We start from the raw sequence: 25159 nt of genomic DNA on the forward strand, positions 1-25159 counted from the left end.
AGACAGATGCTTCTCAGGGGTTCCGTTATCTTCTAATGATAAACCTTATTAATGCTATTGACATAGAGAATCGAGTGAGTGGCATAGGAATAGAGCACAAATAGACTAGAAAAGAATCTATGGAAAAGTGCCTCAGCCGTATAGGTATGACAGAACTTCAGAGTTCTCAATACATCGCATTTTATTTCAGAGTGCAACAAGACACGTGGTGATGGAGTTGGCAATATAGCCAAATGGTCTCTGCGGTGCGACTCTCTCTCCTTATTTGACCGAGATTCAATGAACGAAGGAAGCCTAAATCGATTCGGATTCATCTGCCTTGTCGGCAACAAGAGACTTCTGGTTGAACCGAATTGCGGCCTCCTCAGTCAACTTACTCACGGTACATAGGCATCCCATCGACTGGAGCATGAAACAGGTTGGTTTGCGCTCGAAGCCAAAAGCCCGCTTAAAGTGGAGCAATCAGTTCCAGTGATCAAGAGTGATGCAGTGAGGTATTATGTAGAAGTCAGAATTCAAGTGGATCTTTGGTCGAGATTTAGCCAAAAAAAAAACGATGGTGAGATATCGTGGAATATCATGAGGTCCACGGCCGACCCCTGTATAAGACTGGGCATTTGTTCTGGCGCCTATTCAAAGACATCGCTGGCCACCGATCGGAATGTCAATGGGGATCTCATTACAGGTGTCAGAGGTACGCGCCACGAGCTTCTCGGTATGGCTTGTCGCCACATTGTCAGATCTTCGACTGTGGTATCCCTTGCCCAAACTTTTCCTCATCGATACCATCTTGCATGTCAGGGGGCATAGGCTTCGTCCAGTGTCATATCCAGTCTTGTTCTTGGTAGATGGCATTCCGCTTATCATAGGGCCAAAGGCTGAGACCTAGCCGAGGGTCGACTCCCTCTAACGATACGCATCGGAGCAAAGAGATCATCCTGTAACCTTTTTGATGGTGCGGTTGAAACCACTCGGAGCCACTTTCGCGAAGGAGCCGGAGACAAAGTCTTACGCAGCGAGGAATTATGAAGAGCTGTTCCTGCTCCTTTTGCCGCATTCTATTTTCCATCCCATAACTTGCAATCGACACCACACGCCCGAAGGTTCTTGGACCTGAAGGTGGCATTCTAGGCCATTTACTCTCTAATTTTGCTACATGTGGAGAGTCTCCTGCAACCTGATTAACGGAGATCCAGAAACATGCGACCCCCGTTGGAACCCCTGTCTACTTACTTTACCTGACCTATCACAATTGCCAGGGGCCAGATTATCTATGCAGCCGCAGATGGCCGTAAATGGGGTTAGCCGGGGAAGATTTCTGCATATGAATTCCCCAGCCGATAAGGAGGGTCGTGGAAACTCTGAATTGAAGTTCCACAACCAGGATACCACTCATTACAGGCAATTTTTACACGTCACTGTGTCGCGGGCGGGGCCAACGCCAGTCTGATAAGACCTAGACTAGGTAAGGATAGACCCCCTGTTCCTCATTATGTATCGGCACTACCGTACTCCTGGGGAAGGGGGTCAATTGTCTGTGTATATAGATAGGTTGGTCCGGTTGGCATCAGTTGATCCTGCATCGATCCGGTACAGACTTGGACCTCATTGACCTTTCTGTGGAGCATCAATTCCTCAACTGGATCATGGCCGAAGTCACATTGACGAAAGGCCATGATGCGCCCCTTGAGAGCAAGGATGTCGATACTCTTGAAGCTGTTGTCTCAATCAACCAAGCAGATTACCACAACCTTACTCATGCCCCGAATGCTAATGTTATTGTGATTGCGAGCGAAAAGAAGACGGTTCGAAGCCTGCGACCCCGCCATATACAGCTCATGGGTCTATCCGGAGCCATTGGCACAGGCTTGTTCGTCGGCACAGGCTCAGCTCTCGCCAGAGCGGGACCTCTGGGTCTCTTCCTGGGGTACGCAATATATTCTCTTCTCGTGTGGTCTACATTCAATGCCATGGGCGAAATGGTTGTGTGGCTACCGGTCGATGGGTCCTTTGTCGTCTTTGCGCACGCCTATCTCGACGAAGCCTGGGGCTTTGCTCTTGGTTGGCTGTACATCATCACGAACTCCCTGGCTACCGCGGGTGAGGTCTCAGCCGTTGCAGCCATCTTCGGTTTCTGGACGGACTCGGTCAGCAACGGTATGTGCTTAACTACTAGGCGCATTCACAGCTGACAAGAACTTTACAGCTGTCTACGTGGCAATCATCACCACGTCTCTATTGGTCATGAACATCTTTGGTGTCCGTATATACGGTGAAGGAGAGTTCTATTTCTCTCTGTTCAAGATCATGCTGATCTTGGGGTTGGTCACAATGACTTGTAAGTCCAACATGAAAACGAAATAGAGCTTTGTGCTGACGCACTTCAGTCATTCTCATGGTTGGCGGCAATCCTCAACACCATGCCTTTGGCTTTCAGTACTGGAACAATCCAGGACCCATGAACGCATACATTGCAGTGGGATCTTGGGGTAACTTCCTAGGCTTTTGGTCTGTCTTTATTCAGGCCGCTTACGCTTTCGGTGGTCCCGATTACATTGCCCTCTGCGCTGGCGAAGCTCGAGCTCCTCGTCGCGTCATGCCATCGGTCTTCAAGCGTGTCATCTATCGACTAGCGGTTTTCTACATCTTGGGTGTGTTAGCCGTCGGTATCATTGTTCCACACAATGATCCGTCTCTCACGTCGGGAAAACCGGGTGCAGGAGCTTCGCCTTTCGTGATTGGTGTCACCCGACTGAAAATTCCCGTTCTCCCACACATCATCAATGCCGTTCTCATCACTTCCGCCTGGTCTTGCGGTCTCGAACTTTTCTTCGCGTCCACCCGATCATTGTACGCGCTTGCAATCGATGGGAAAACTCCCAAATTCTTCCTCTTCACGTGGAGAGGTGTTCCCACATTCTGTGTGCTTGTTGTCTGGCTAATCACTCTGATTTCCTACATGTCGGCATCGAACAATTCTCTCACCGTCTTCACTTGGATCACCAATATCGTCGGATCTTCGAATGTTCTGATTTATTCCATCTTCCACTTCATCTATATCCGGTTTCGACAAGCACAGCAGGCTCAAGGGGTCACGGATGATGATCGACCATGGTTCCGACGTCACCAGTACTACTACTCCATCGTCTCTCTCTTCTTCTACCTGATCATCTTCTTCACAAACGGATTTGCTGTCTTCACGAAAGGGAACTGGTCTACGGCCAACTTCATTTTCGCGTATTTCTCCTTCGCCCTGTTCGTGGTCATCTACGTGGGCTACAAAGTCATCAAGCGTCCCCATATGGTACCTCCGAAAGAAGTGCCTCTGTACGCAGGTCGGACTGAGGTTGACATGGATGACGGATATGTTGAGCCAGAGCCCACGACAAGGGTGGGGAAGTTCAACAGATGGCTGTGGGGTTAGTATGTGCTGTGAAGCAGGCTTGTAACCGCGTCGTGAGTAAGCTATGGCTACCGCGCAATGCAGTCATCGCAGAAATATTTGTAATTGAATATCCCGCTTCGTTGACTTTCTACTACCCTCCTTAATTTTTGTAGTCGCATGTCACATCGAGTGCCCATCTGTGATCTGAGCGATCACTTGTGCCAGATCCTGATGGCACCTTGGGCGATGGTGCGACGATGGCCCCTGTTAATAGACAGCAACGAATGTTGCCAAATCGACGTTTATGAAGTGCATTTCTTGGTCATTGGGCTCTACAACGATGGCTGGATTCGAAGAGACACTATTCGAGCCGGCATCCCTCCTATCGGAAACACCTTGTTGACGACGGATGGGATGTCGTGCACTCTATTAGGTGGCAATACTGTTTGGATAATGGCACATTCCCTCCTTCTTGGAACTTGAATGACGGCAAACCCAAATGATTCCGATCCGTGCCCAGAACCACTGAATCGGTATTTTTACGCTGTTGATTCCCTCGTTGAACGAGACGAAGGCCGATTGAACATCACCGAAGTCTTCGAATGCGTGAACTTCGAAAGCTTTGGCATTCAGTACATCTTCAAGCGCGTCCCGAGCAAAGAATATCTGAATTCTTATGAGTGGGGTCTCTTTGCGACCTACAATGCCAGAGCAATTATAGAGGGTGGCATTGAGGGTTTGGGCAGAGTAATAGTTGATTTCAGAACTTGTCGAGACTTGGTCAGAGACATTAATGCGGCCATCATTCGTGAAGAGAAATCGCCGTTACAATGGCCCAGGAGGGGAGCAAGTCAAGACAGCCACTGGCTCTACTTCTACACCATTTCAGTCTGCTAATCATGAAGAGGAAGTGGCGCAATCGGTCAGATATGCCGATACTCTCGGCTTCGTGATAACTCATTCGGTGTTGGCAGGTCTCTCAAACTGGACTGCGACTACCCTCATTAGCGTAGCTTAGGTGGCAGCAGGGGACGAATGAATGACATAGGATAATGATTGATAGATAAAAGTGACGAATCTTTGGAGCCGCGTGGCGTAGCCGTTGATGTGCTGAGTATGTTGAGATACATTTAATATACGGTGAAGTCTTTTTCTACGCTGAATGGCTTAAAATACGGTCTTGAAACCGCTCTCTGATGTGGATTTTGGCGTTTTCTGGTCCACGATACTGAGCTGTTTGATATACCGCGTCCAAGGCAGGTTCTTAGTCCTGTCAAGGGGGTGCTCAAGTCGATACGGCGAGAAGACGAGTCACTCAGCTCAATCTCGTTCTATTTGCCGAAGGATCTGTCTGCGTAGACTTCTCAACAAAGCGGAGGCGGCCGGCAGCTGAAACAAAAAGGCAAGCAAAAGCAGACGGTGGGTCTAGAAACGAGTAGAAGAGCCAACTGGAAATATCAAACGATTTGGTATTTTGCAAGCGTTCATAACTGAGAAAGTCTACGAGAATGAATCAACAAAACCAGCTCATCGGTCGGCCTGGGGGGTGGTGTGTCTTCCCAGCAAGCCACTTCAAGAAATGATGCGGTATCTACTCTCCAGCGGCTTCTGCTCCTTCGCACTGGGTCTCTCGCCCGCCGGCTTCCCGACGACCATCTGAGCTACCAGCTTCCACTTCTCATCAATGGACCACGTCTTCTTCACCTCCTCGTCGATGAGCGGATTGTAATGCTGTACGTTGACCCCCAGCCCCACCGCCTCCAGCGCGGTCCAGAGCACCAATTGATGCATGCCGCTCCCTTGCTCTCGCCACGCTTCGAATTTGTCGGCGTACGTCACGAACGACGAGAGCGGGTCGTACGTGGAGGGGTCTTCGAGGAACAGGATCGAAGCATATGCGGCTTGGAAGGAACTCAGCTTCGCCTCCGTAGCGGCGGCTCGCTCTTGGCTACCGGCCACGTGCGGCGCAACGGCTGCCTTGACAATGTCCCATAGCTTTCTGTGCTGGTCGCCCAGGAGGACAATGATGCGGGCGCTCTGGGTGTTGAATGCGGATGGAGTCACCAACAGGGTCTTCTTGACCAGTTCCTCGAGCTTCTCGTCCGAGATGGTCGATTCGCCGGTCAGGTTGTAAATGGAGCGCCGGTTGGCGGCGATGTCGAGGTAGGTGTCCGCTTCAGACATTGTGAATTTGGGCCGGGGATGGGAAAATGGAATAAGTTCAACTCAAGACAATGGTCTTCTGGTGTTTCTTGTTCTCGTTACTGCTCTGTCTCTATCTTGCTCTTGTTCTGGTACACTGGTCGAGGTCCATTCCTCTCATCCTTCTTATGTTCCACCACAGTGCGGATCCCACTTTCCTTTCCTTCCGCTTGAGTGACGCAGACGAGCGGCTCGCATTCCATAATGCTAGATAATATTTTAGGAAGCAAGTATATAATGCTAGGTAATTCCTTAGGAAGCAATATATAATGCTGAGGAACCGCGTTGAAGAGTGTCGTCCAAGTTGTCTTAGCCAAGTTCCCGGCGGGGTGGATGCTGGGCTTGCTGCTTGTTGAGCGCGGAAACGGTCCGATGCGATGCTGCAACGTGACGCAAACACGCAACCCGTCGCCAGTCAGTCACCGACCAGTGGTGGCTTGAGGATACAGCAGCTAGCAATAATATGCCTCAACCCAGCCAACCCTTGCTGCTCTAACAGTCGCTTAGATCGGTATATTGGCGGGCTCTCAGCGCTGATTTGGAATCCCGGAGTCTTTGTAATAGCTGGTCAGAATCCTCTCACTTGATGTTCCGGCAACCCGCGCATAGTTTTGGCGAGCATGGTCTCCATGGAATTAGACTATATCGCACGCTACCCTGGACCTGTGGGCCGGAAATAACCTCTCGATCTTCTCAGAGCTTTGCGCTTATGTACCAAGGCTGACTCTTTCGGCTCTCTGGCGACCGAGATGCCTTCTTTTCCTTGAGGAAATCACCACACGACTCGCAAATACATTCTTTGCTCCTAAACAATACACGCTCTGGACGATTGGCTTGGCTCAATTTTGTGGCTGGTGGCGAGGCTACATAGTATCGCCCATTTATAAAAGCTGACTCTACAGTGCATATCTGAACTCGAGGTTCTGCTTGTCCGTCAAATCCATGAACTCTGTGTCGGGAACGTGCACGTATCCCTCGGCGGCCGCGAGGTGATCCCGACGTCTGTTCTCCCAGGAGTACCAGAACCTCAAAGCCAACGCGGCAACGATGGCCAGGGATAGACAGGCCATGATGGCAACTTTGGCTGGAATGTACTCGGGGGCCGTGTAGCCAGTGAAGGTCAAGGGTCCGATAATGTTGGATGCACCATAAGCAAAAAGAATGATGGCGTTGATGCTGATTTTCTTGGTGTGTCCTGCATAGTTGGCCGCGGCCCAAGAGTACATCATCGAGAGATCTGTGGTATTGAATTGTGAGTACACGCACTTCGCACCCGGGAAACATGGGGATTATTCTTACTTGGCCCAAAAACCTGGGTAAGGTAGATGCCTGCCAGTTTCCCTGCCTTGTCACTCTTTGGCAGGAAAGCCATCAGACCGCCTCCCAGCACGCCAGGGAGGAGGAGAGCCACAATTCCGTATCCGCGGTTGTTGAATTTGCCCGCATACCATGACGCGGAGAGGACCGCGGTCATTGATATTGCACCGCTGGGGATATTGAGTAAGGCTGATTGCTTGGAGGTATACCCGAAGCCTTTGATCAGAGTCGAAGAGTATGTCCCACATGCGCCTGTGGGGACGTTCCCAGCAATTATGATGACGGCGATGAGCCACGTCCGCGGATCAAAAATAGTTTCCAGAAACTGCGGCCTTTTGAAAGTCTTGTTCTCGATCCCAGTCATGTTCTCGCGCAGTCGTTCAATTGCGAAGACTTTCTCTTCGTGCGTGAAGGGCGAAGCCATGGGAGAATCGGGCAGGATGAGGAAGACGACAATTCCCCAGGCGACAGTGATGATTCCAAAGACCAGGAACATGATCTTTGTGGGAATAGTTAGTTGCACAGGATCTTCTGCGTGACGGGGTGTGGATAAATTACTGACCTGCCACGATTTGAACGTCGTTGCATGATAGTATTGAAAGCCAAAGGAGGCGAGGGCTCCGACGATGGTTCCACCGCCCACACCAAGATACCAGATGGCCACTCTTAGAGGCTGCTCCGCGCGCTAAACGAAGTCAATGTTTGTGATCAGGTATAGTAGTCCCTCATCCTAGGGTTGCTGGTCACGTACTTTGTACCACATGCCGGTAATCAGAATCAAGCATGGAGCGCTGGCTGACTCAAAGACACCCAGAAGCAACCGAACAACGATGAGACCGGAGAAGTTATGGCATGCGCTGTGGACTACCGTGAGAGAAAAAGGTGTCAGCCCACAAAACATGTCTCTTTCAATCAATCATCTATCTTGTCTTTAGCATACCTGCCAGAGAGACGCCCCACAAGACAACGTTCACAGCGAGGTACTTTGCGGTTGGAAACTTCTGCATCAGGTACGCGTGCACTGGCTGGAAGACGGCAAAGGTGACATAGAAGAAAGTGGCCAGGTAGGAAAAGTCAGCCGCACTCATGTGCGTGTCCTTGCTCAGTCCCATCACGTTGGCATAGTTGACTATGTAGCACTATAGGTTAGCGACTGCCTCGTTTCCAGCGAGTAATACAAGAGAATGCACAATCCAAAAAGCCAACATACTTAGACTCTTGTCGATGTACTGGAGAATATAGACGCCAAATAGCATAGGCATGATGAGCCAGTCAATGCGGCGGAGAAGGCTCTTCTCGTCCAACTCGGCGATGGACGCATCGGCTTCGTTGCGGAGGAAGGCAAGAGCACCGTCGACCTGGTCAAGGGCGAGCTTCTCGTTGGTCTCGAGCACAGGTGTCTCGACTGGCGGGTTAACGCGGCCGATTTTCTCGACGTCGGTTGCCATTGCTGCTGTCAAGCTCCTCCTCTTTCCGTTCTCCCTTAAACGGCTGCAAATGTGGTGGGAGCCGAGTGTCAGTCAAATGATGGAGACGAGGACAGTGTTCGGTTTCCTGACCCGATCATGGATTTCGCTGGAGTTTGTGCTTCTTGCATTGAATCAATCTTCGCGAAAGCCAAGTTTATATAACCATGTGGATCACAGGCAGGGCTGGCATGATTGAGTGACGGTTTAGTTCGTTGCTCTCTTCGTCACCCCACTTCCAGTCAAGAATCACTGTCGATGGCGGTAAATAGGCGGTATGAACCCAGTATGGTCTCTATGGTCTCCATTGTAAAGGGCTAGCCTGCTGCTGGCAGGCCACTTTCCGTACTCTGTGACTGGACAGATCAGTAGAGATACAGTCCCGACGCTAATGCAGGCGGAGAAGATACAGTCCCGTCTCTAGCAGGTGGAGTCGGAAGATACAGTCCCGCCGTTGCTCCATCGATCAAGTATCAATAATGACGAACCCACTCGAGATACAGTCCCGCCATGAGCAATATGCAATATCATCTGGTCGAATGTTTCATCTGTCGGCGCAGCTTCAGCTCTTGAACTTACCATTCGAGTATAGTGGCGTGCCTCTTTGCTGCTGTACGAGTCGCTTCCACGTGGCGTTCCATTTCTGAAGCCCCCGTGTGTCCAAGAGTGTGCATACCTTGAGATTTCCCTTACAGAAATTCAACGTGTAATGGCGTGTAAAGTGCATGGTCCATGTCACATTTACCGCGGCTTCACTTAGGGTCAGTATGCGTCTCTCCGGCCTTCACAGTGGAGTTTATCCACACCGACGCAGTTCACGGGGAGGACAGGCTGGTATACATATAATATAGATGTTAAATCATCATGCCACGCCCCGAGGATGTTGACTTCACAGGGCCTCCTTTGTTTTCTTGTTCCATCTCGCGAAGTCTTTCAAGTCGGCCGTTCACGGTACCATCACAAAATGCTCATCACTCGAACGACGAGGGCGCTTGGCTTGTTTTCATCCACAATCAAGTCCACCTCGTATTCATCATTCTCGAGACTTGCTCCTTTCGGCCAAACGTACACCCGCACGCTGAGCACCACCACACAGGCCACTATTCCCTCGTACACCGTGAACAAAGATCGACTCTGGAACACTATCCACGAAACTGCACAATGGGGTGCTACTCCAGATGGAGGCATCCGTCGCCTCGCACTGACTGATACGGACAAAGCCGTACGCGAATGGTTCGTCTCCACGACGCAGTCATTAGGATGCACTGTGAAAGTCGACGAGATGGGCAGCTTGTTTGCTACGCGGGCGGGCATCTCCACTTCTCTTCCCCCCATCGGAATTGGGAGCCATCTTGATACCCAGCCGGCCGGTGGCCGCTACGATGGGATTCTGGGCGTCCAGGCTGGCATTGAGATCCTGCGGGTCCTCGAGGAAAACGGACACCAGACATATGCGCCGCTTGCGGTTATAGACTGGACAAATGAGGAAGGTGCTCGGTTCAACACCGGCATGGTTTCATCTGGCGTCTGGTCTGGCCGGTACGCTCTGGATTACGCTCACGCGCTTCCGGCTGCTGAGGACAAGACCAAGAAGGCGACATTGAAGAGCGAGTTGGAGCGGATCGGCTTTCTGGGAAGCGTACCCGCGTCGTACCAGGCGAATCCTCTGAGCGCGCATTTCGAGCTGCACATCGAACAGGGCCCCGTTCTTGAAGATGAGGGTAAAATGGTTGGCGTGGTAACTGGCGTGCAGAGTATGGGCTGGCTTATTGTCACGGTCCACGGGAAGAACCAGCATTCAGGCACCTGCCCAATGGCCCGACGGGCTTGTGCCCTCACATCTGCTGCCCGCATGATATCGCGGGTGGAGGAGATTGCCCTTGCTGCAGATGGCCTCTCGACTGTCGGAGTCATCAACTCGTGGCCTCAATCGCCAGCAACCGTGCCGCATAAAGTTGTTTTCAGCGTCGACTTGAGCCACCATTCCACCGAGGTGCGAGAACGCATGATTGCCGAGACGAGTGCAGAATTCGGCCGAATTGCCCAGGCAAACAAATGCACAGTTGAGATCGAAGACATATGGAACAGTCCGGCCGTGCAGTTCCATGAGGATTGTATCAGCTGTGTGCGCGAGGCAGCGCGGAACGCAGCCGGAGAGGACAATGTAAAAGAGATGATGGCAGGTGCCGGCCACGACAGTGTACACACAAGCGACCGTTGTCCAACGAGTATGGTGTTTGTGCCGTCCAAAGGAGGCATTTCTCATCACCCTGACGAATATTCTTCTCCGGAGCAATGGTATGTGTCCTCTGACTCCCAACCCTTATCACTTACAAGGCATTCTAATTGACAATTTTATATCCAGTGCTCTTGGGGCGCAAGTGTTGCTTGAAAGTGTGCTGCGATATGACGATCAGTTGAAGAAGGCTGCACTTTGACCGGGTTGAACGTTAGATGTTGATTGTTGTACTGAAACCGGGTAGTTGCTTGACGAAAGAAGAGGGTGCGCCACATCTGTGAACACTGGATGGCTCAAAAGAAAGCAACCAACTTGTCGGTCAAATCTATCACTTCAAAACGGGAACTTTGCAGCTCCTGTCAGGCCTTTCGTCTCTTATCTTGATCCGGAACATTGTTGTGGATTGATCGCCTCCGAAGTCGCATGCGTCGTATGGAATAATGGATAATTTTCCACAGTCATAGGCATATATTGCCAATTTGAAAAGTTCACTGAAAGCGCATCTGGGCAACGAAGAATGTTGTCTTGGTGCTCCAGATTCACCGGTGCCGACGTCTCCAAATTGTAGAAGACGTCGCTAACAGGCACCTCTGCTACCGCATGACAGGCTTCTGATGGATATATTGCTGGCACATCTTGCCAGGACTCGTTGAATATCGAACAAGGGTGTGGTGAAATTCCTGGATTTGGTGTTGTACAGTTTTGGACAGAAGAAAACACTTGTGGCTGCTCTGGCGCTAAAGGCACCTGACATGGCCAGGTTGAATGAGCATTAGGGTCAGATGGAGCCGCTGGTTGCAAATTGGCTGTCCGTGAAGTGCTAGATCCGTCCATCTGCTGACATGATTCCGAGGGTCCCCTGGTCTTGACGTGGCCTGCGAGTGCAGTGATCAGGACCAGGAACTGTTGTTGTAACAAACCATGGTTGGACGTACCGATTAGCCTCTGCACACGTAGAATGTTTTCGGGGGTTCCGTCTTCTCCCAATATATCAAGAGCTTCCATGACCTCCACTTTAACTACGACGCACGGGTAACCCAGGCGCACGCAGTTGGCACACCTGCGTAGAGGGTCTCCAATGGCTGGCATGCACCTAGCCTTTCGTTTTCGGCAATGACCTACCACATGAGCGAGTGTCCACATGTTTCCAATGGGCTTCTCAACCCCCTGTACTTACCGCACGCGACTGATGCCCGGTAGTAGCCCAACTTATCCCCCTTGGACCGTGCCCGCGAGAAGTAGCCACAATGAGACATGGCCACCTGGATGCCTTCAACCGGATTGTTGCTTCGTGGCTCTGGAGCGTTTATAAGAGGACTTTCTGAGACAGGGAAGGACCCCAAAGTGGCGTTGATTAGAGAGATTCTTTCGATGTGCAGTTGAAAATGAAGTCCCCAGGACCCTTATCACTACCAGCCCCCGCAAGAATTACCCAGATGCCTAGTCCGGAAAGGATGGTGAAACGTCAAACTTCTCTCCCTTCTCCTCCACAGAGGCTAGATAATGCTCGACAATTACGCCCACCAGCCCTGCTTTCCTAAGTAGAGTGCCAGTCAAACCTTGTCGGCCAAACGCCGTTTCTCCAAACCTAGAATCGGCATATCTTACCGCCAAGTCGGTTGCCATCCTACAATACTGGGTACCTACCATGTTCTTCTGCTTCTTCTCTTCCTGCCCTGCCCCCGCCTCCAGACCTGCTGATTTGAACATCCAGTCCTACAGGAGACGTGCCCTTAGAGTTCGTGTTGTTGGCCGGGGCTGTGATTGAGTGGCCTCTGCAGAGTGAAGCTCTCCGCTTTTTTAAGCTGACTCATTAATTAATCACAGACCGCTGCCTAATGGGTCCTTGAGTGGTGAGACTTACCAGAAGCTGCCTAGCGCGACACGGCAAAGGATAGTCTTATATATCTTGGCGGCCACCGCAATTACTCCCTCTCTCCTGAGCCAATACGACAAATGGCAATGGTCAAGTGGGAGTGTTCTGGATAATTTTCTACCTTGCTATAACGGAATGTGGGGTATTCCCATTTACTGCTACGAGACAAACCAACCTTCCATCGAAGCTGGCGCCCAAATGTCACCCTCCTGCAGCATTTGCTTCTCGAGCTCAATCAGTCTGCGGCGTGAACCGAGAATGGGGCGACTGCACGAGCCTGCGACGAAGTTGTTGGGACAGTCCTCGCGGGTTGGCCCGGTTGACCTATTGACATGGAAATTGGCCGAGAACATATGCCGCGCTAGCATCCCAAAGCGAGAGGTAGCTGAATAACCTGGCAGGGATTTGATTGAATGCTGCTATAAATGATGGACAAGGTGAGCAGTTAGCCCAAAGACTTAAGAGTCGCGAACTGCGTTTAAAACAATACAATTGTCCGTGTCCCTCAAATCAACATAGTATGCATGAGCTTGTGTGGTCTATTCCCCCCCTGATGTGCAGGAAACCCGTCGCCAGCGCAAGAAGCTACCAGCAAATACATGACCGAAGACCTAGATACGAAGTTGGTGTAGTAGCCTCTGGAGAGCAGATAGAAGGAGGAAGGTGAAATTTGACAAACATGAATATCAGATTGATGGTCGCTTCGCATGGGAGAAGATTTGGGAGAAGATCCAGAGAACCACACTGCACGAAGTGTCTGCATAACTGAAGAGGCGGATGAGGTACACTGATAGAAAGAACATTTTGTTTACCGAGTATGTATTCCAGCATCTTTGCTCTTATTCAACATTACTCCTCCGAAGCAAAGCATCTTTACATGCGGCGGCAGATTCTGTAATGGTTCGCCGTAGTTGACCGTAAACCCAAAGAAGGTTAGTGTGATAATTTCTCCGGACGCCAATGGAGGGACCGGCACCATGATGGCTGCGGTTACGGTTGCGGTCAGCTCCAATACTGGGTACCTCCAAGTGCTTCAGATTTGTTCCAGCCTGGCAAATCTGAGAGCCCATCGAGACTACAGGCCCAGTCTTGCCAGTTTCTCTTCAAGTTTCATTCATCCTCCGTCAACTCTCCTGTCAAAATTATGGCAGGCCGTTTCGTACGCTCTTCCAAATATCGGCACGTGTTCGGCCGTCCGACTCGCAAGGTGTGGCTTCACCCACTTTCAACTGGGAGGACTCCAGGCTAAGAGCTGCAAAGGAACAATGTTATGACAATGTGAGGGTATCGAAGAATGCCTGGGACACAAACTTGATCAAGGTCCGCACCGCCTGCAAGCTGCAATCCCAAATGCTGACAATGCCAGGCCAACCCAGAATATCTCGCCCTTAACTGGGATAGCAGCGGTGGTGGCGCGTTTGCCGTCATCCCCACGAAAGAGAAAGGCCGCCTGCCCGAACGCATACCACTCTTCCGAGGACATACCGCCGTGGTTCTGGACACCGATTGGTGGGTTTGACTATCAAGGAAAAACAAAGCAAGGACGCGGGACTGACAAGTGCAGGAATCCGTTCAATGACTCGTTGATCGCTTCGGGTTCTGATGACGGCAAGGTAGCGAGAGGTGCTCTTTTTAGCGGAAAGAAAATGCTGACCTGCACAGGTATTCTTGTGGAGAGTCCCCGACGAGTTCACCCTACACCTCGACCTTCCCCCAGACGAGATACAGGATATTGCCCCTGTTGGCAAGCTCAGTGGCCACCCCAAGTATGTAATCAGACATCATCTTTGAAGCAATGACTGACACCTTTCAGGAAAGTAGGGCACGTGCTCTTCAATCCCGCCGCTGAAAATATCCTGGCGTCGGCAGCGGGAGATTTTATGATCAAGATATGGGATATCGAGTCCGGCTCTTCCAAGCTCTCGCTGAAGGTTGGCGAGGTGATTCAGTCTTTATCGTGGAGCGCGAATGGTTCCCTTCTAGTCACGACTTCCCGAGACAAGAAATTGAGGATATGGGACACAAGACAAGAAAAAGCCGTTCATGAGGGCCCAGGCCACGCAGGTGCAAAGAACAGCCGTGCGGTGTGGATGGGGGAACACGATCGAATCGCTACGACTGGCTTTTCTAGAATGAGTGACCGTCAACTTGCACTTTGGGACGTCCGAAACGCCCAAGGACCCATTGACGGGTTCCAAATGCTTGACTCGATCTCTGGCGTATGCATGCCCTTTTGGGACGAAGGCACCCAGTGTTTATTCCTCGCAGGCAGGGGTGACGGCAACATCCGTTATTACGAGTATGAGCACGACAAATTCGAATACCTGTCCGAGTACAAATCATCCGATCCTCAACGTGGAGTGGCCTTCATTCCCAAGAGGGGAGTTAATCTGCATGAGAACGAGGTTGCTCGAGCATATAAGACGGTAAACGACAACTACATCGAGCCTATTTCTTTCATTGTACCCCGGAGAGCAGAGACCTTTCAGGAGGATATCTATCCCCCTACTGTTGGACTGAAAGCAGCAATGAACAGCAAAGAATGGCTTGACGGTGCTGAGGGTTTGCCACCAAAAATCTCCATGGAGAGTTTATATGAGGGTACTGGCCTCAAAGAGGTCGCTTCGGATGAGGTGAAGCCGGCCAAGAAGGCTCCTGAACCCATCAAGGCTGTTGAACCGAAGAAAGAAGTTCGCCAGTCGATTCCGGAACCAACACCGGCCACAATTCAATCTCCGCCTCCATCCATGAAGGAACAAGGTGCTACCATGATGGGTGCCGCCGACAAATTCAAAGATACCGAGCCTGCAGAAGTCGAGGATGACGAGTCGGATTTCGAGGAAGTCCAGAAGCCCGTGGAACGGACATCTGCAGCTAAACCGGTCGTGGCTGAAGAGAAAAAGGAGCAATCTCCTACCCCCGTTGCGAGTAAAGTATGGGAAGATGTCGAAGCCCCTGAACCTGCTCCGCCTAAACACAAGGTCCGCTACCAAGAATTCCACATGTTCTTCTAAACTAATATGAAGCAGATGACCGAAACGGAAATGTCAGATGAACAGACTGTCGAGGAGGGAGAAGCTTCGAACCTAGCTGAGGCGACTCCGATGTCAGATTCCATGGAGCGGGAGATGAAGAACATGAAGGCTTTGATTGCCCAGCAGTCACGGCAGCTGAGCAGCCTGACCAAGACGGTAACAGACCTCGTTGCAGAAGTGAAAGCTTTGAAAAGTCATAGATGATTCGCGTTGGATACATTGTTACTTGACATTAGCGAGTTGAGTCACAGAAGCCAAAACCCCTCACTAACTACTTCTGCCTTTCCGATCATATTTCTCGTTTGATGGTGGTCGTGCTGGTCTTACATATCCAGGACCTTTCATTGCCGTACGATCCCGTCGAACAGTTTATCGATTGTGCCTCCAAGAGTTCAAGCAACTGGCCATTGTCCTTCAACTTTCAACTCCAGCCAGATAGAAGGCCGAACGTCTCAGCCTATGCTTTACATTGGCCTTTGGAGATCGGCGTCGACCAAAGGTGGAACATTTCTGCAGCAAAATCGGGATCGAGAAATACATCTAACTGACCTAGGCGGCCGCAGAATCCTTTATCTTCACACATACTATGCGGAAACGGAGTACTGGGGACTGTATGATCGTGAGTGGTAAGACAAGGCGAGGGAATACCATTCAGCAACGGCTTTGCCAGCAGTATGGGGCCAAGTCAAAACTGCGCATAACAAGAAGCCGATCACGGCTTTAACGCCAGCCATCTCATGGCAATCTGCAGGATCCATCGGAATCCAGCATACCATCCGGAGCAAGGACTACTTGATTCATGGGAAGCCAAGCTGGACATATTGGATGCCGCGCCTCTCAAAGTAAATGTGGACTGGGCTCTGCAAGATGATTACCGGTGTTATAGCCCGCCCAAATGGGAGCCGTTCAGAAACTGACCTGACCAGCCACATGACAGGGCCGCCGTGGCCTCTTCCCCACGAGCTTTAGCTGTCATCGAGCAACAACAGGTTCACCGGAGATTCGGCATATTTCCAAGCATGCCTTATACATCAGAGACGAGAAGGAAGTGATCAGCCAGCCTCTCCGACGATCTGATATAAAGTTCCGCGATACCCAACGAAGCCCAGTGGAGAAATAAGTGGCACGAGGTGACACAAAGTAGTCGCTGCATCTGATGTAGCTGAAGAGTGCTCAACCACAACGAAGTGGCCGTTCTGCCAAGCACATCTAATATCATGGATTCCTGATATGGCACCACTATTCCCTCAGGTAAACGAAATGCTAATTATAAACGAAAGTCACCTTCGATCCAATCGCAAAATACCTTTTGATGTGTTACCAAGACTTTCTTGTCCGACCACGCCGCTTATCTTTCATTCTGGCTCTCTGAATACGCGCCACAAAGGCAACTCTTTTACCATTACCACGTGGATTCGGTTCCATGGAGACGCTGATCGCGAGTTTGATTCGCCGAATACTCGGTAGGAACTCAGAAGTGGGGAGAAATCAAAGATAAAATGACCAGATTCGGTCATCTCCAACCTGAATTGCGTGATCAGACTGAATCGGGGATGATCGTTTCTCATTATTATCTGGTTATCCTTAACTTTTTCTCTTTCTTTCAATGCATCAATATCGCTAAATTCGTTACGGACAACAGTAATTTTTATACGCGTGTTAAATATCAAAGTACAGATCTACTTTGTTCTCCATAGAGATCTCACAGCGAATCAGACACATAGTGCTAGAGAGTGATGGGTTCCATTGGCGAGACTTATTCAAACGGTCATTCGGCGGTGGCCAGCACCAGCGGTGGCCAGTACCCCCGAAAGCCGCTCAGGCAGAGCGGATTGCTCAACGAGAAATTCGAATCCGAAGATGTCACGCCTGTCATCGGTCGGGAATTTGCGAACGTGAACATCGTAGACGACTTGATGAAGTCTGCTGACGCGGACACGCTGTTGAGGGATCTTGCTATCACTAGTATGTCTACTCCGTACTGCAGTCCCATCCCATTCCACCCCACCCCAAGTCCTGCCCAAACATACCTATCCATAGTCTCGCGATCCGTGGAAGGGACTTACAGACTAAAATGTTGGCTGATCTTCGAATGGGATAGTCAGCGAGCGCGGCGTCGTCTTCTTTCGCAAACAGGACAATTTGACGGACGGTGTGCAGAAGAAGTTCATTCAGCGCCTCGGCGAATTGACGGGCAAGCCATCCTCATCAACATTGCACATTCACTCGATTCTCGTTGGATCTAGCGAGTTCGGGCATGATCTAGAGATTAGCAACATCTCGTTGTTGAATGATCAAAGGTTGTCCCCCGTTATTCAGTACGGGGACTACGGTAGACTATATAAACGGTACTGGGCGGCTGGGCTGGATCACGTGACTTCACAACCTTTTTAGTTTTGACACTCGTCTGTGTCGCGCAAGAAGCTCTTCGACGCCAACGGCGAAATCAACAACAAGCGCAAATACGACGCCGCGCAATGGCACAGCGATATCCAATTTGAGCCGGCGCCTGCGGATTACACGAGCCTGAGACTGACCCAGCTGCCCCAGACCGGGGGCGACACCCTCTGGGCGAGTGGGTATGAGATATACGATCGCATGAGCCGACCGTGGCAGCAATTCCTCGAAGGGTTGACGGCGACATTCATCGGGGATGGGTTCATCAGAGCCGAGCAGCAAGGGAGGGCGACCTTGTACGATCAGCCCAGGGGGTCGCCGTTGAACGTGGGCAAGCATTTGAGTGCTGTGCATCCCGCGGTGAGAACAAATCCGGTTACCGGGTGGAAGACGGTGTTTGCGATCGGGACGTTTCCCAAAGCTTTCAACGAGCTGAATGCGGAGGAGAGCGAGGAACTGTCTAGGAAACTGCATGGCATGATCGTGAATAACCATGATTTGCAGGTGAGGTTTAAGTGGAGAAATGAGAATGACATCGGTAAGTCCACACTGAATGGGCTCTGAAATGTTGCTGTGAGGGGTACAGGGATGCTGATTCGTTTCCCCATTGGAACAGCTATCTGGGATAATCGATGCGTCTTTCATTGTGCCACGTTCGATTATGATCAGTTGGGAGAGCGGTTTGGCCATCGCGCTGTTGGTATCGGTGAGGCTCCGTATCTGGATCCGAATAGTCAGTCGAGGTCTGAGGCCCTTGGTTCACTTGAGATCAGCCCTGAAAAGCGACCTGCTCGCCTGGAATAAACGTGCGCCCCGATAAAGGCAAAAGCCACAGATAGATGGCTTGCGGACACAGATACCGCTGATGCATCCACCTTTTATGAACTGTGCGACAGTCGGTTCTCGCTTCCATGGAAAGCCTGACTCGGGAAACCCCCCAGAACATGGCGACGACTGTGGGGCGTTCGCCATGTTCTTATCGTCAGGCTGGCACAGGGTCCCTTATAAAGGACTAGCTGATCTCAGTGGTTCAGTGCCCGAAAAGCCCTCTGCGGATCCCCGGCCGACTGGCCACTCAGCAGTTAGCTCCATACCTAGATTTATGCAATAGTGTACATTGTGGTGTTTTGCACTCCCAGGTTGCACGTTGCAGGGCTGAATGATATCCGATTCCAGAAGGCGTCCAACGCGCATTCGGGCCTTGAAGCCGAGACGAACATTCCATGCATGTTCCCATGGGCCCCCACAAACAGTCTCGAAACCCACCATGACAATTTTCCACGATCGGTTTTGCCGCCGCTCCTCCTACTAGCGGCACGTGGATATTCGTAGTGCATACTTGTACCCAGTAGGTAGGCGTTGACCGGGTGTGTCAGGATGCGATTTTGATACAGAGCACGCCATGACGGCTGTTATCTGCGAATCAAGTACCTGATGTCTATCTATACTGCTTACTGGGATGCAGACCTCAGCTCTTTCTTAGATGAGCACTGTTTCCTCTAGTTGTGTGACCTGCACCACCAGGCACCTTATAAGGAATGGCAACCAGCGGCCAGGAACTTGCCTTCGGATCGGGCTGCTCGCCTATACTGGCTACTAACCTGTTATGGACTAGCACGTGGCTATCAAGCCTAGTGGATCCACTGCCTTCTTCCTATTCGGTGCACTTAAAAAGCTTGAGCTTCACGTCATCACTGCAAACTGCAAGGGAAATTTTTTTCAAGGTTGCAGCCAAACCTCGCGGTTTGTTCCGTCGCGAGCCGCTATCAGTGCTGTTTGCTCGATTTCTCCTTCCGTCACTGGTCCATCGTCGTTCCTCGGGTCTTGCTTCCTCGCCGTCTCCATCGATAACGATGGCTTACAACCAAGCAAAGGTGCCTGCTCCCTCATCGGGGCTTGCTGAGGTGACCCCTGCCAAAACGCACCCAAACACGTCACTCGCTGCCGTTCAAGCCTTGCGATAAGCACTTGCAAGCTTCAAGCACCATCTTGATGGCATCGCCGCCCACGGCTCCGCAGATCCACTTGTGCTTTTTTTCATATTTTCGCCAATATCCTCCCCCAGCGCTGTTTTTCGCCCAGTCAATCCATCTCGCCGTCACTGTCGCGACGTCGATTTGGGTCTGCTTCTTGGGCTCTGTAATTGTCCTCCAACGACAGTGCGTTCCTGGCTCCCTTGAACCTGTCATTCGAGCCTTGTGAACCCCCTCTTCACCATGACGGGTGCCACAACGTTCCCGTCGGAGCCTACACCCGACATGCTCGAAAAGAAGGAAAGTGTACCACAAAACACCGACCTTGAGGCGACCATCGACCAAGAGGATCCCCTTGCTCTTCTCTCAAAGATCGAAACCAACTCGGATGCACATCCGATCAGATGGCCGCTATGGAAAAAGTGGTATATCGTCTTTGTGTACTGCCTTCTCCAAGTCTTCGTCACCCTGACATCGACGACGTACGTCTCGGTTGAATTCTTGATCATGGAGAAATGGACCAGCTCCACCCAGGTCGCCACGCTCGGCCAAAGCATGTTCATCGTCGGGACCGCCGTGGGACCCGCGTTCCTTGGCCCTCTTTCCGATATTGGAGGCAGGAAATGGGTATACGTCGGCTCGATCCTGCTCTATGCGATTCTCAATATCGGCACCGCTCTGGCCGACAACTTCCCAATGTTGGTCATCTTCTGCTTCCTCATCGGGTGCGCGGGCTCGGTTGCGTTGTGCAATGTTGCGGGAACGATTGCTGATCTCTTTGGCGATTCCGACGGCGCGGCGCAGCCCATGGCTCTCTTTGTCCTCTCGGCGAATTTCGGGCCTAGTTTGGGCTCCCCGATAGGAGAATGGATAGCAGAAGACGAGAGCCTGGGGTGGCGCTGGATATTTTATATCAATATCATCATCGGCGGCGCGTTCGCCTTTTTCCTGTGTTTCATACCCGAGACTCTACCCCGCATTGTCATTGCCAGGGCGGTCAAGAGACGGGGTAGCGTCGATCAAAACGCCCTGGAGATTGCGATGGGATCTAGCAAGCTGTCAGTTATGCGAGAGGTGAAGTTCGTCGCGACGATGGCTTTGAGAATCATGTTCACCGAACCCATCGTCATTTCGCTTGGCCTGTGAGTGATTCCATTTTCTGAGAGATTAAATCAACTGACTGGACGGCTCAGCTATAATGGGTTCGCTTATGGTTTGCTATTCCTCTACCTCGACGGTGTCTTTGATGTGTTCGTCTTCGACAACGGTCTCAGCTATATTGGGGCATCATTGACCTACCTCAATTTCTGTGTCGGTGTGTAAATGTGTCGGAGAAGTTGCGTGTTATTTCTAACCAGAAATTATAGGTGTCACGGTGACATTCATCTTCGTGCCTGTCCAGACCTACCTCTTCCGGCGGGATAGGATAAAGCACGGCCGCCACAGGCCCGAAGCCCGTTTTCTCACATCTCTGGTGGCTGTTTGGCTGTTCCCAATTAGTCTGTTCTGGTTTGCTTGGACGTGCGACGGTGAGCATCATCAAGGTGTCCAACTCTGCTATGGCGGGTTTTTGCGCTAACACACTCGGGGATCTAGGCTCTGTATCATATTGGTCTCCGGTCGTGGCGGGCGCAGTGCTTGGCTTCTGCGACCCACTCCTTTGGTTGGCAATGCTTAACTATATCACGGATTCGTATCCGAATGTCGCGGCCAGTGCCATCGCAGCGTTCCTCATCCCGAGTTTCCTCATCGCCGCAGGTTGTGCACATGCCGGTGTTGCGATGTTTGCAAACATGAATATCAGATGGGCGTTCTCAACCCTGGCATTCATCTCTATTGGCTTGGTGGTGCTGGTATATGTCCTGTTCTTCTTTGGGCCGACGTTGAGAAGGTGGAGTCCGTTGGCGAGGACGTTCTGAGTATATGCCGTAGAGGACGAGCGAAGCAACTTGTCCAGGTAGACAGTGACAGGAACGGGATAGCGGGATCGGTGGAAATTAGACAGGAAAGAGCGCAGTGTATGTCTGACTTCGAGGTCACCTTCTAATACATACACTCAACTTTGAATGAACCCGATCACGGCCACCATCACGAACCAGAAAATCCTAGTTCGTTACAGCTCAATCAGAGGAAGCTGTAGACACAAATACATCACGAGCCTACCTGCAGCGGGACAATACGCCTCGTGGGTGGTCAGATGCTCTTCCACCAAAACTGATGACAATGGCTATTTTGTGATTTCATCAGATGGGCCAATGGGAGGGCGCCGATGAAGATCTGATATTGGAACTGCTAGCGAGATGATTGCTTTTCTTGATGCTGGGATGGGTCTTTAGCAAGCGAGAAGGGGGGGGAATAATAAGAAGCAGAGGGAATAAAGAATTAGTCGCTGGCATTGGTCAAGTCCATCTGGTCCATCCAATGCCCAGCCATGTACCGAGCCAGGCGGGGCTCGGTGGGCTCCGGGTCAATCAGAGGGCGTCGATAAGGCAGCGGCTCACAGGCGTGTCCCGACGACGCTGTGACCCGGTTTGCCCGGTGTTCGGAGAAGTCTGCGTGATGCTCCCACGGCTGCTAACATGTAGGTATCCCTTCGCCAATGCCCGTCGATACCTCCAGAGTGCTCCAGGCCTCGTCGGCTGTGATTGCTTGTCGCCGCTGCCCGTCAATCTGGGACCCGCATTGCAGACTTTTTGGCCTGGCGATATGGCTCTTGGCTCTACAGATGGACATCTGGCCCGACGCCATAGTGATCAACGCCTGATCAACAAGAAATTGGGTTCCAGCTCTTCGTCGGAGCTGGCCATGGCCCGTCGAGTCAGAATCTGCGCTTCAGCTCGACAACATCGGTATAAAGAGAGCTGGCGACCATTCGAAGGCTGGTGACTGTGCACGCACGACGGACCTCAACTTGACTGAGCACGCGACCACAGCTCCTCCCTCGGCCAGCACAGCCCTCACCCCATCCTCGGCAGCTAATCAGGCCTCAGTCGAGAACGACACCAACATCATTGTTCGCAATGGGCGAAGCAGACCGCATTGGGCCAGACACGAGCCCCAAGAAGACCCTCGCCGATCGTATGAACAGCATCCGCAAGACCTTCTTCACCAAACACGGTCTGGTTGGCGACTATGACTATGCATTCCTTTTCCGGCCCAACCTCCCCTTTCTCAAGAAGCATCGTCGCGCATCCCCGTTCTTCGGCCTCCATGACCCTATGCCCATTGTTCTGGCGCTCTTGCTGGGCTTTCAGCATGCTCTGGCCATGTTGGCCGGTATCATGACGCCGCCCATTATCCTCGCCGGTCAAGGAGGTGTCAATTTGCCCGCCGACTATCAGCAATATCTTGTCAGCACCTCTTTGATCGTGTGCGGAATACTGTCCTCAATTCAGATTACGCGGTTCCATATCTGGAGGACGCCGTATTATGTTGGCACTGGCTTGATTTCGGTCGTGGGAACATCCTTTGCAATTATCCCCGTCGCCACCGGCGCTTTCGCGCAGATGTATGCGAACGGCAAGTGTCAATTGGATGCCGATGGAAATCGCTTGCCCTGCCCCGACGCCTATGGTGCGCTCATTGGCACATGTGCGCTCTGTGCTTTGGTGGAAATCGCACTTTCTTTCTTGCCACCGAAGGCGCTGCGGAACATCTTCCCGCCCATTGTCACCGGTCCAACTGTTATTCTCATCGGTGTGTCTCTGATCGAGTCGGGCTTTCAAGACTGGGCTGGCGGAGCCGGCTCTTGCGCCGCGCGTCCAGACAGCGGGCCCTTCACCGTCTGTCCTCAGGTGGGTGCTCCGCATGCTCTCCCCTGGGGAAGCGCCGAATTCATCGGACTGGGCTTCCTGGTGTTTGTGACCATCTTGATCTGTGAACGCTTCGGATCTCCCATCATGAAATCCACCAGCGTCATCATCGGTCTGTTGACTGGTTGCATTGTGGCCGCAGCCACTGGATACTTTGATGATTCAGGAATCAATGCCGCTCCTGTCGGCTCCTTCATCTGGGTCAAGACATTCAAGCTCTCACTCTATGGACCCATCGTCTTGCCAATCATGGTTGTCTTCATTATCTGCGCTTGCGAAGCTATTGGCGATATTACCGCCACTTGTGATGTCTCACGACTCGAGGTCGAAGGCCGAGAATTCGAGTCTCGCATCCAGGGAGGCGTTTTAGCCGATGGGCTCAATGGATGCCTGGCTGCCTTGATGACCATCACCCCCATGTCGACATTCGCCCAGAACAACGGTGTTATTGCCCTAACCCGCTGTGCAAACCGCAAGGCGGGTTACTTCTGCTGCTGTAGGTGAACCTTCCCATTAGAATCGTGATAGGTATCTGACATTTTGTGCAGTCTTCCTTATTGTGGCGGGCGTGTTCGCCAAATTCTCCGCAGCACTTGTGGCCATCCCATCACCAGTCCTTGGAGGCATGACGACCTTCCTCTTCTGCGCAGTGTAAGCAGGCCCCTTTCATGGGAACCGTTGATCTATGCTGACACTGGAATGATAGAGCCGTATCTGGGATGGCAATTGTGAACCGGGTCCCTTTCAACCGCCGCACGCGGTTCATCCTCACTGCATCGTTGGCACTCGGATACGGAGCCACCTTGGTCCCCACGTGGTTCAGCTATGTGTTTACCTATGACGGAGACAACCACGCGCTGCGAGGTTTCTTCGATGCCATTGTCCTGATCTGCGAGACGGGCTTTGCCATCACCGCCATGGTCTCTATGATCCTCAACTTGACGTTGCCCGAGGAAATCGAAGATATCCCGGCTGAGGAGGGGCCGAAAGACATGGACGAGGAAGGGCGATCCGAGGCCGCAAGCTCGGCGGATGAGGGTGCCCTCAAGAAGATCCAGATGGATGTGCCCACCAAGGAGGTTGTGTAATACCTAATGCTTTGCCAAAAATAAAATTACCGGGGTCCATAGAAGTGATAAAAGTGAGTTGAATAGTTCATGTTTGTATGAGAAATGTGTATGCCTCATTCATCTCCAAGCATTTGATAGCACATGCTTAGTTTGGTAGCCGGGCTACTATACATCGACGGAGCCAAGGAGCTACAAGAGCTTGCGACTGCACTCCCTCGTAGCCGTTAACGTTTGACCTGGTTATCAGCCGCAGCGTGTTTCGTGTTTTGTATGTTGCGTTGTCAGATTACAACCCTTCTCCCACTTGCCATGTCTCGGCTGGCTAATGTTGTCTTAGACTTAGAGGTCATCACTCATCAAGATTGCCTTTGGGCTTTGCCTCTGCTG

At 51.6% G+C, this 25159-nt stretch overlaps 8 protein-coding genes across 8 annotated transcripts; 6 read left to right on the forward strand and 2 right to left on the reverse strand.

Moving 5' to 3' along the window:
- Positions 1 to 1646: 1646 nt before the first annotated feature.
- On the forward strand, positions 1647 to 3424 carry A1O5_06439 (uncharacterized protein; the record flags this gene model as incomplete). Its single annotated transcript, XM_007747033.1, has 3 exons — positions 1647 to 2157; positions 2207 to 2338; positions 2388 to 3424. 3 exons carry the CDS (start codon positions 1647 to 1649, stop codon positions 3422 to 3424), a joined length of 1680 nt encoding a protein of 559 aa, XP_007745223.1.
- Positions 3425 to 4957: 1533 nt separating this feature from the next.
- A1O5_06440 (uncharacterized protein) lies at positions 4958 to 5569 on the reverse strand (the record flags this gene model as incomplete). The annotated part of the gene is made up of 1 exon (XM_007747034.1): positions 4958 to 5569. One exon carries the CDS (start codon positions 5567 to 5569, stop codon positions 4958 to 4960), a length of 612 nt encoding a protein of 203 aa, XP_007745224.1.
- A 914-nt stretch (positions 5570 to 6483) lies between these two features.
- Positions 6484 to 8352, reverse strand: A1O5_06441 (uncharacterized protein; the record flags this gene model as incomplete). The annotated part of the gene is made up of 6 exons (XM_007747035.1): positions 6484 to 6824; positions 6887 to 7403; positions 7467 to 7589; positions 7656 to 7768; positions 7845 to 8033; positions 8115 to 8352. The coding sequence occupies 6 exons, from the start codon at positions 8350 to 8352 to the stop codon at positions 6484 to 6486; spliced, it is 1521 nt and encodes a 506-aa protein (XP_007745225.1).
- A 982-nt stretch (positions 8353 to 9334) lies between these two features.
- On the forward strand, positions 9335 to 10808 carry A1O5_06442 (uncharacterized protein; the record flags this gene model as incomplete). Its single annotated transcript, XM_007747036.1, has 2 exons — positions 9335 to 10668; positions 10736 to 10808. 2 exons carry the CDS (start codon positions 9335 to 9337, stop codon positions 10806 to 10808), a joined length of 1407 nt encoding a protein of 468 aa, XP_007745226.1.
- Positions 10809 to 13629: 2821 nt separating this feature from the next.
- A1O5_06443 (uncharacterized protein) lies at positions 13630 to 15724 on the forward strand (the record flags this gene model as incomplete). Its single annotated transcript, XM_007747037.1, has 7 exons — positions 13630 to 13692; positions 13746 to 13805; positions 13852 to 13994; positions 14050 to 14098; positions 14148 to 14251; positions 14299 to 15466; positions 15515 to 15724. 7 exons carry the CDS (start codon positions 13630 to 13632, stop codon positions 15722 to 15724), a joined length of 1797 nt encoding a protein of 598 aa, XP_007745227.1.
- A 1532-nt stretch (positions 15725 to 17256) lies between these two features.
- Positions 17257 to 18721, forward strand: A1O5_06444 (uncharacterized protein; the record flags this gene model as incomplete). Its single annotated transcript, XM_007747038.1, has 4 exons — positions 17257 to 17485; positions 17622 to 17830; positions 17942 to 18455; positions 18534 to 18721. The coding sequence occupies 4 exons, from the start codon at positions 17257 to 17259 to the stop codon at positions 18719 to 18721; spliced, it is 1140 nt and encodes a 379-aa protein (XP_007745228.1).
- A 1412-nt stretch (positions 18722 to 20133) lies between these two features.
- On the forward strand, positions 20134 to 21809 carry A1O5_06445 (uncharacterized protein; the record flags this gene model as incomplete). The annotated part of the gene is made up of 4 exons (XM_007747039.1): positions 20134 to 21032; positions 21084 to 21205; positions 21258 to 21419; positions 21487 to 21809. 4 exons carry the CDS (start codon positions 20134 to 20136, stop codon positions 21807 to 21809), a joined length of 1506 nt encoding a protein of 501 aa, XP_007745229.1.
- Positions 21810 to 22910: 1101 nt separating this feature from the next.
- On the forward strand, positions 22911 to 24790 carry A1O5_06446 (uric acid-xanthine permease; the record flags this gene model as incomplete). The annotated part of the gene is made up of 3 exons (XM_007747040.1): positions 22911 to 24198; positions 24251 to 24353; positions 24409 to 24790. 3 exons carry the CDS (start codon positions 22911 to 22913, stop codon positions 24788 to 24790), a joined length of 1773 nt encoding a protein of 590 aa, XP_007745230.1.
- Positions 24791 to 25159: the final 369 nt, after the last annotated feature.

Source organism: Cladophialophora psammophila (assembly GCF_000585535.1).
Source record: "Cladophialophora psammophila CBS 110553 chromosome Unknown aczJe-supercont1.9, whole genome shotgun sequence".
In the NCBI taxonomy this organism is placed as follows: Eukaryota; Fungi; Ascomycota; class Eurotiomycetes; order Chaetothyriales; family Herpotrichiellaceae; genus Cladophialophora; species Cladophialophora psammophila.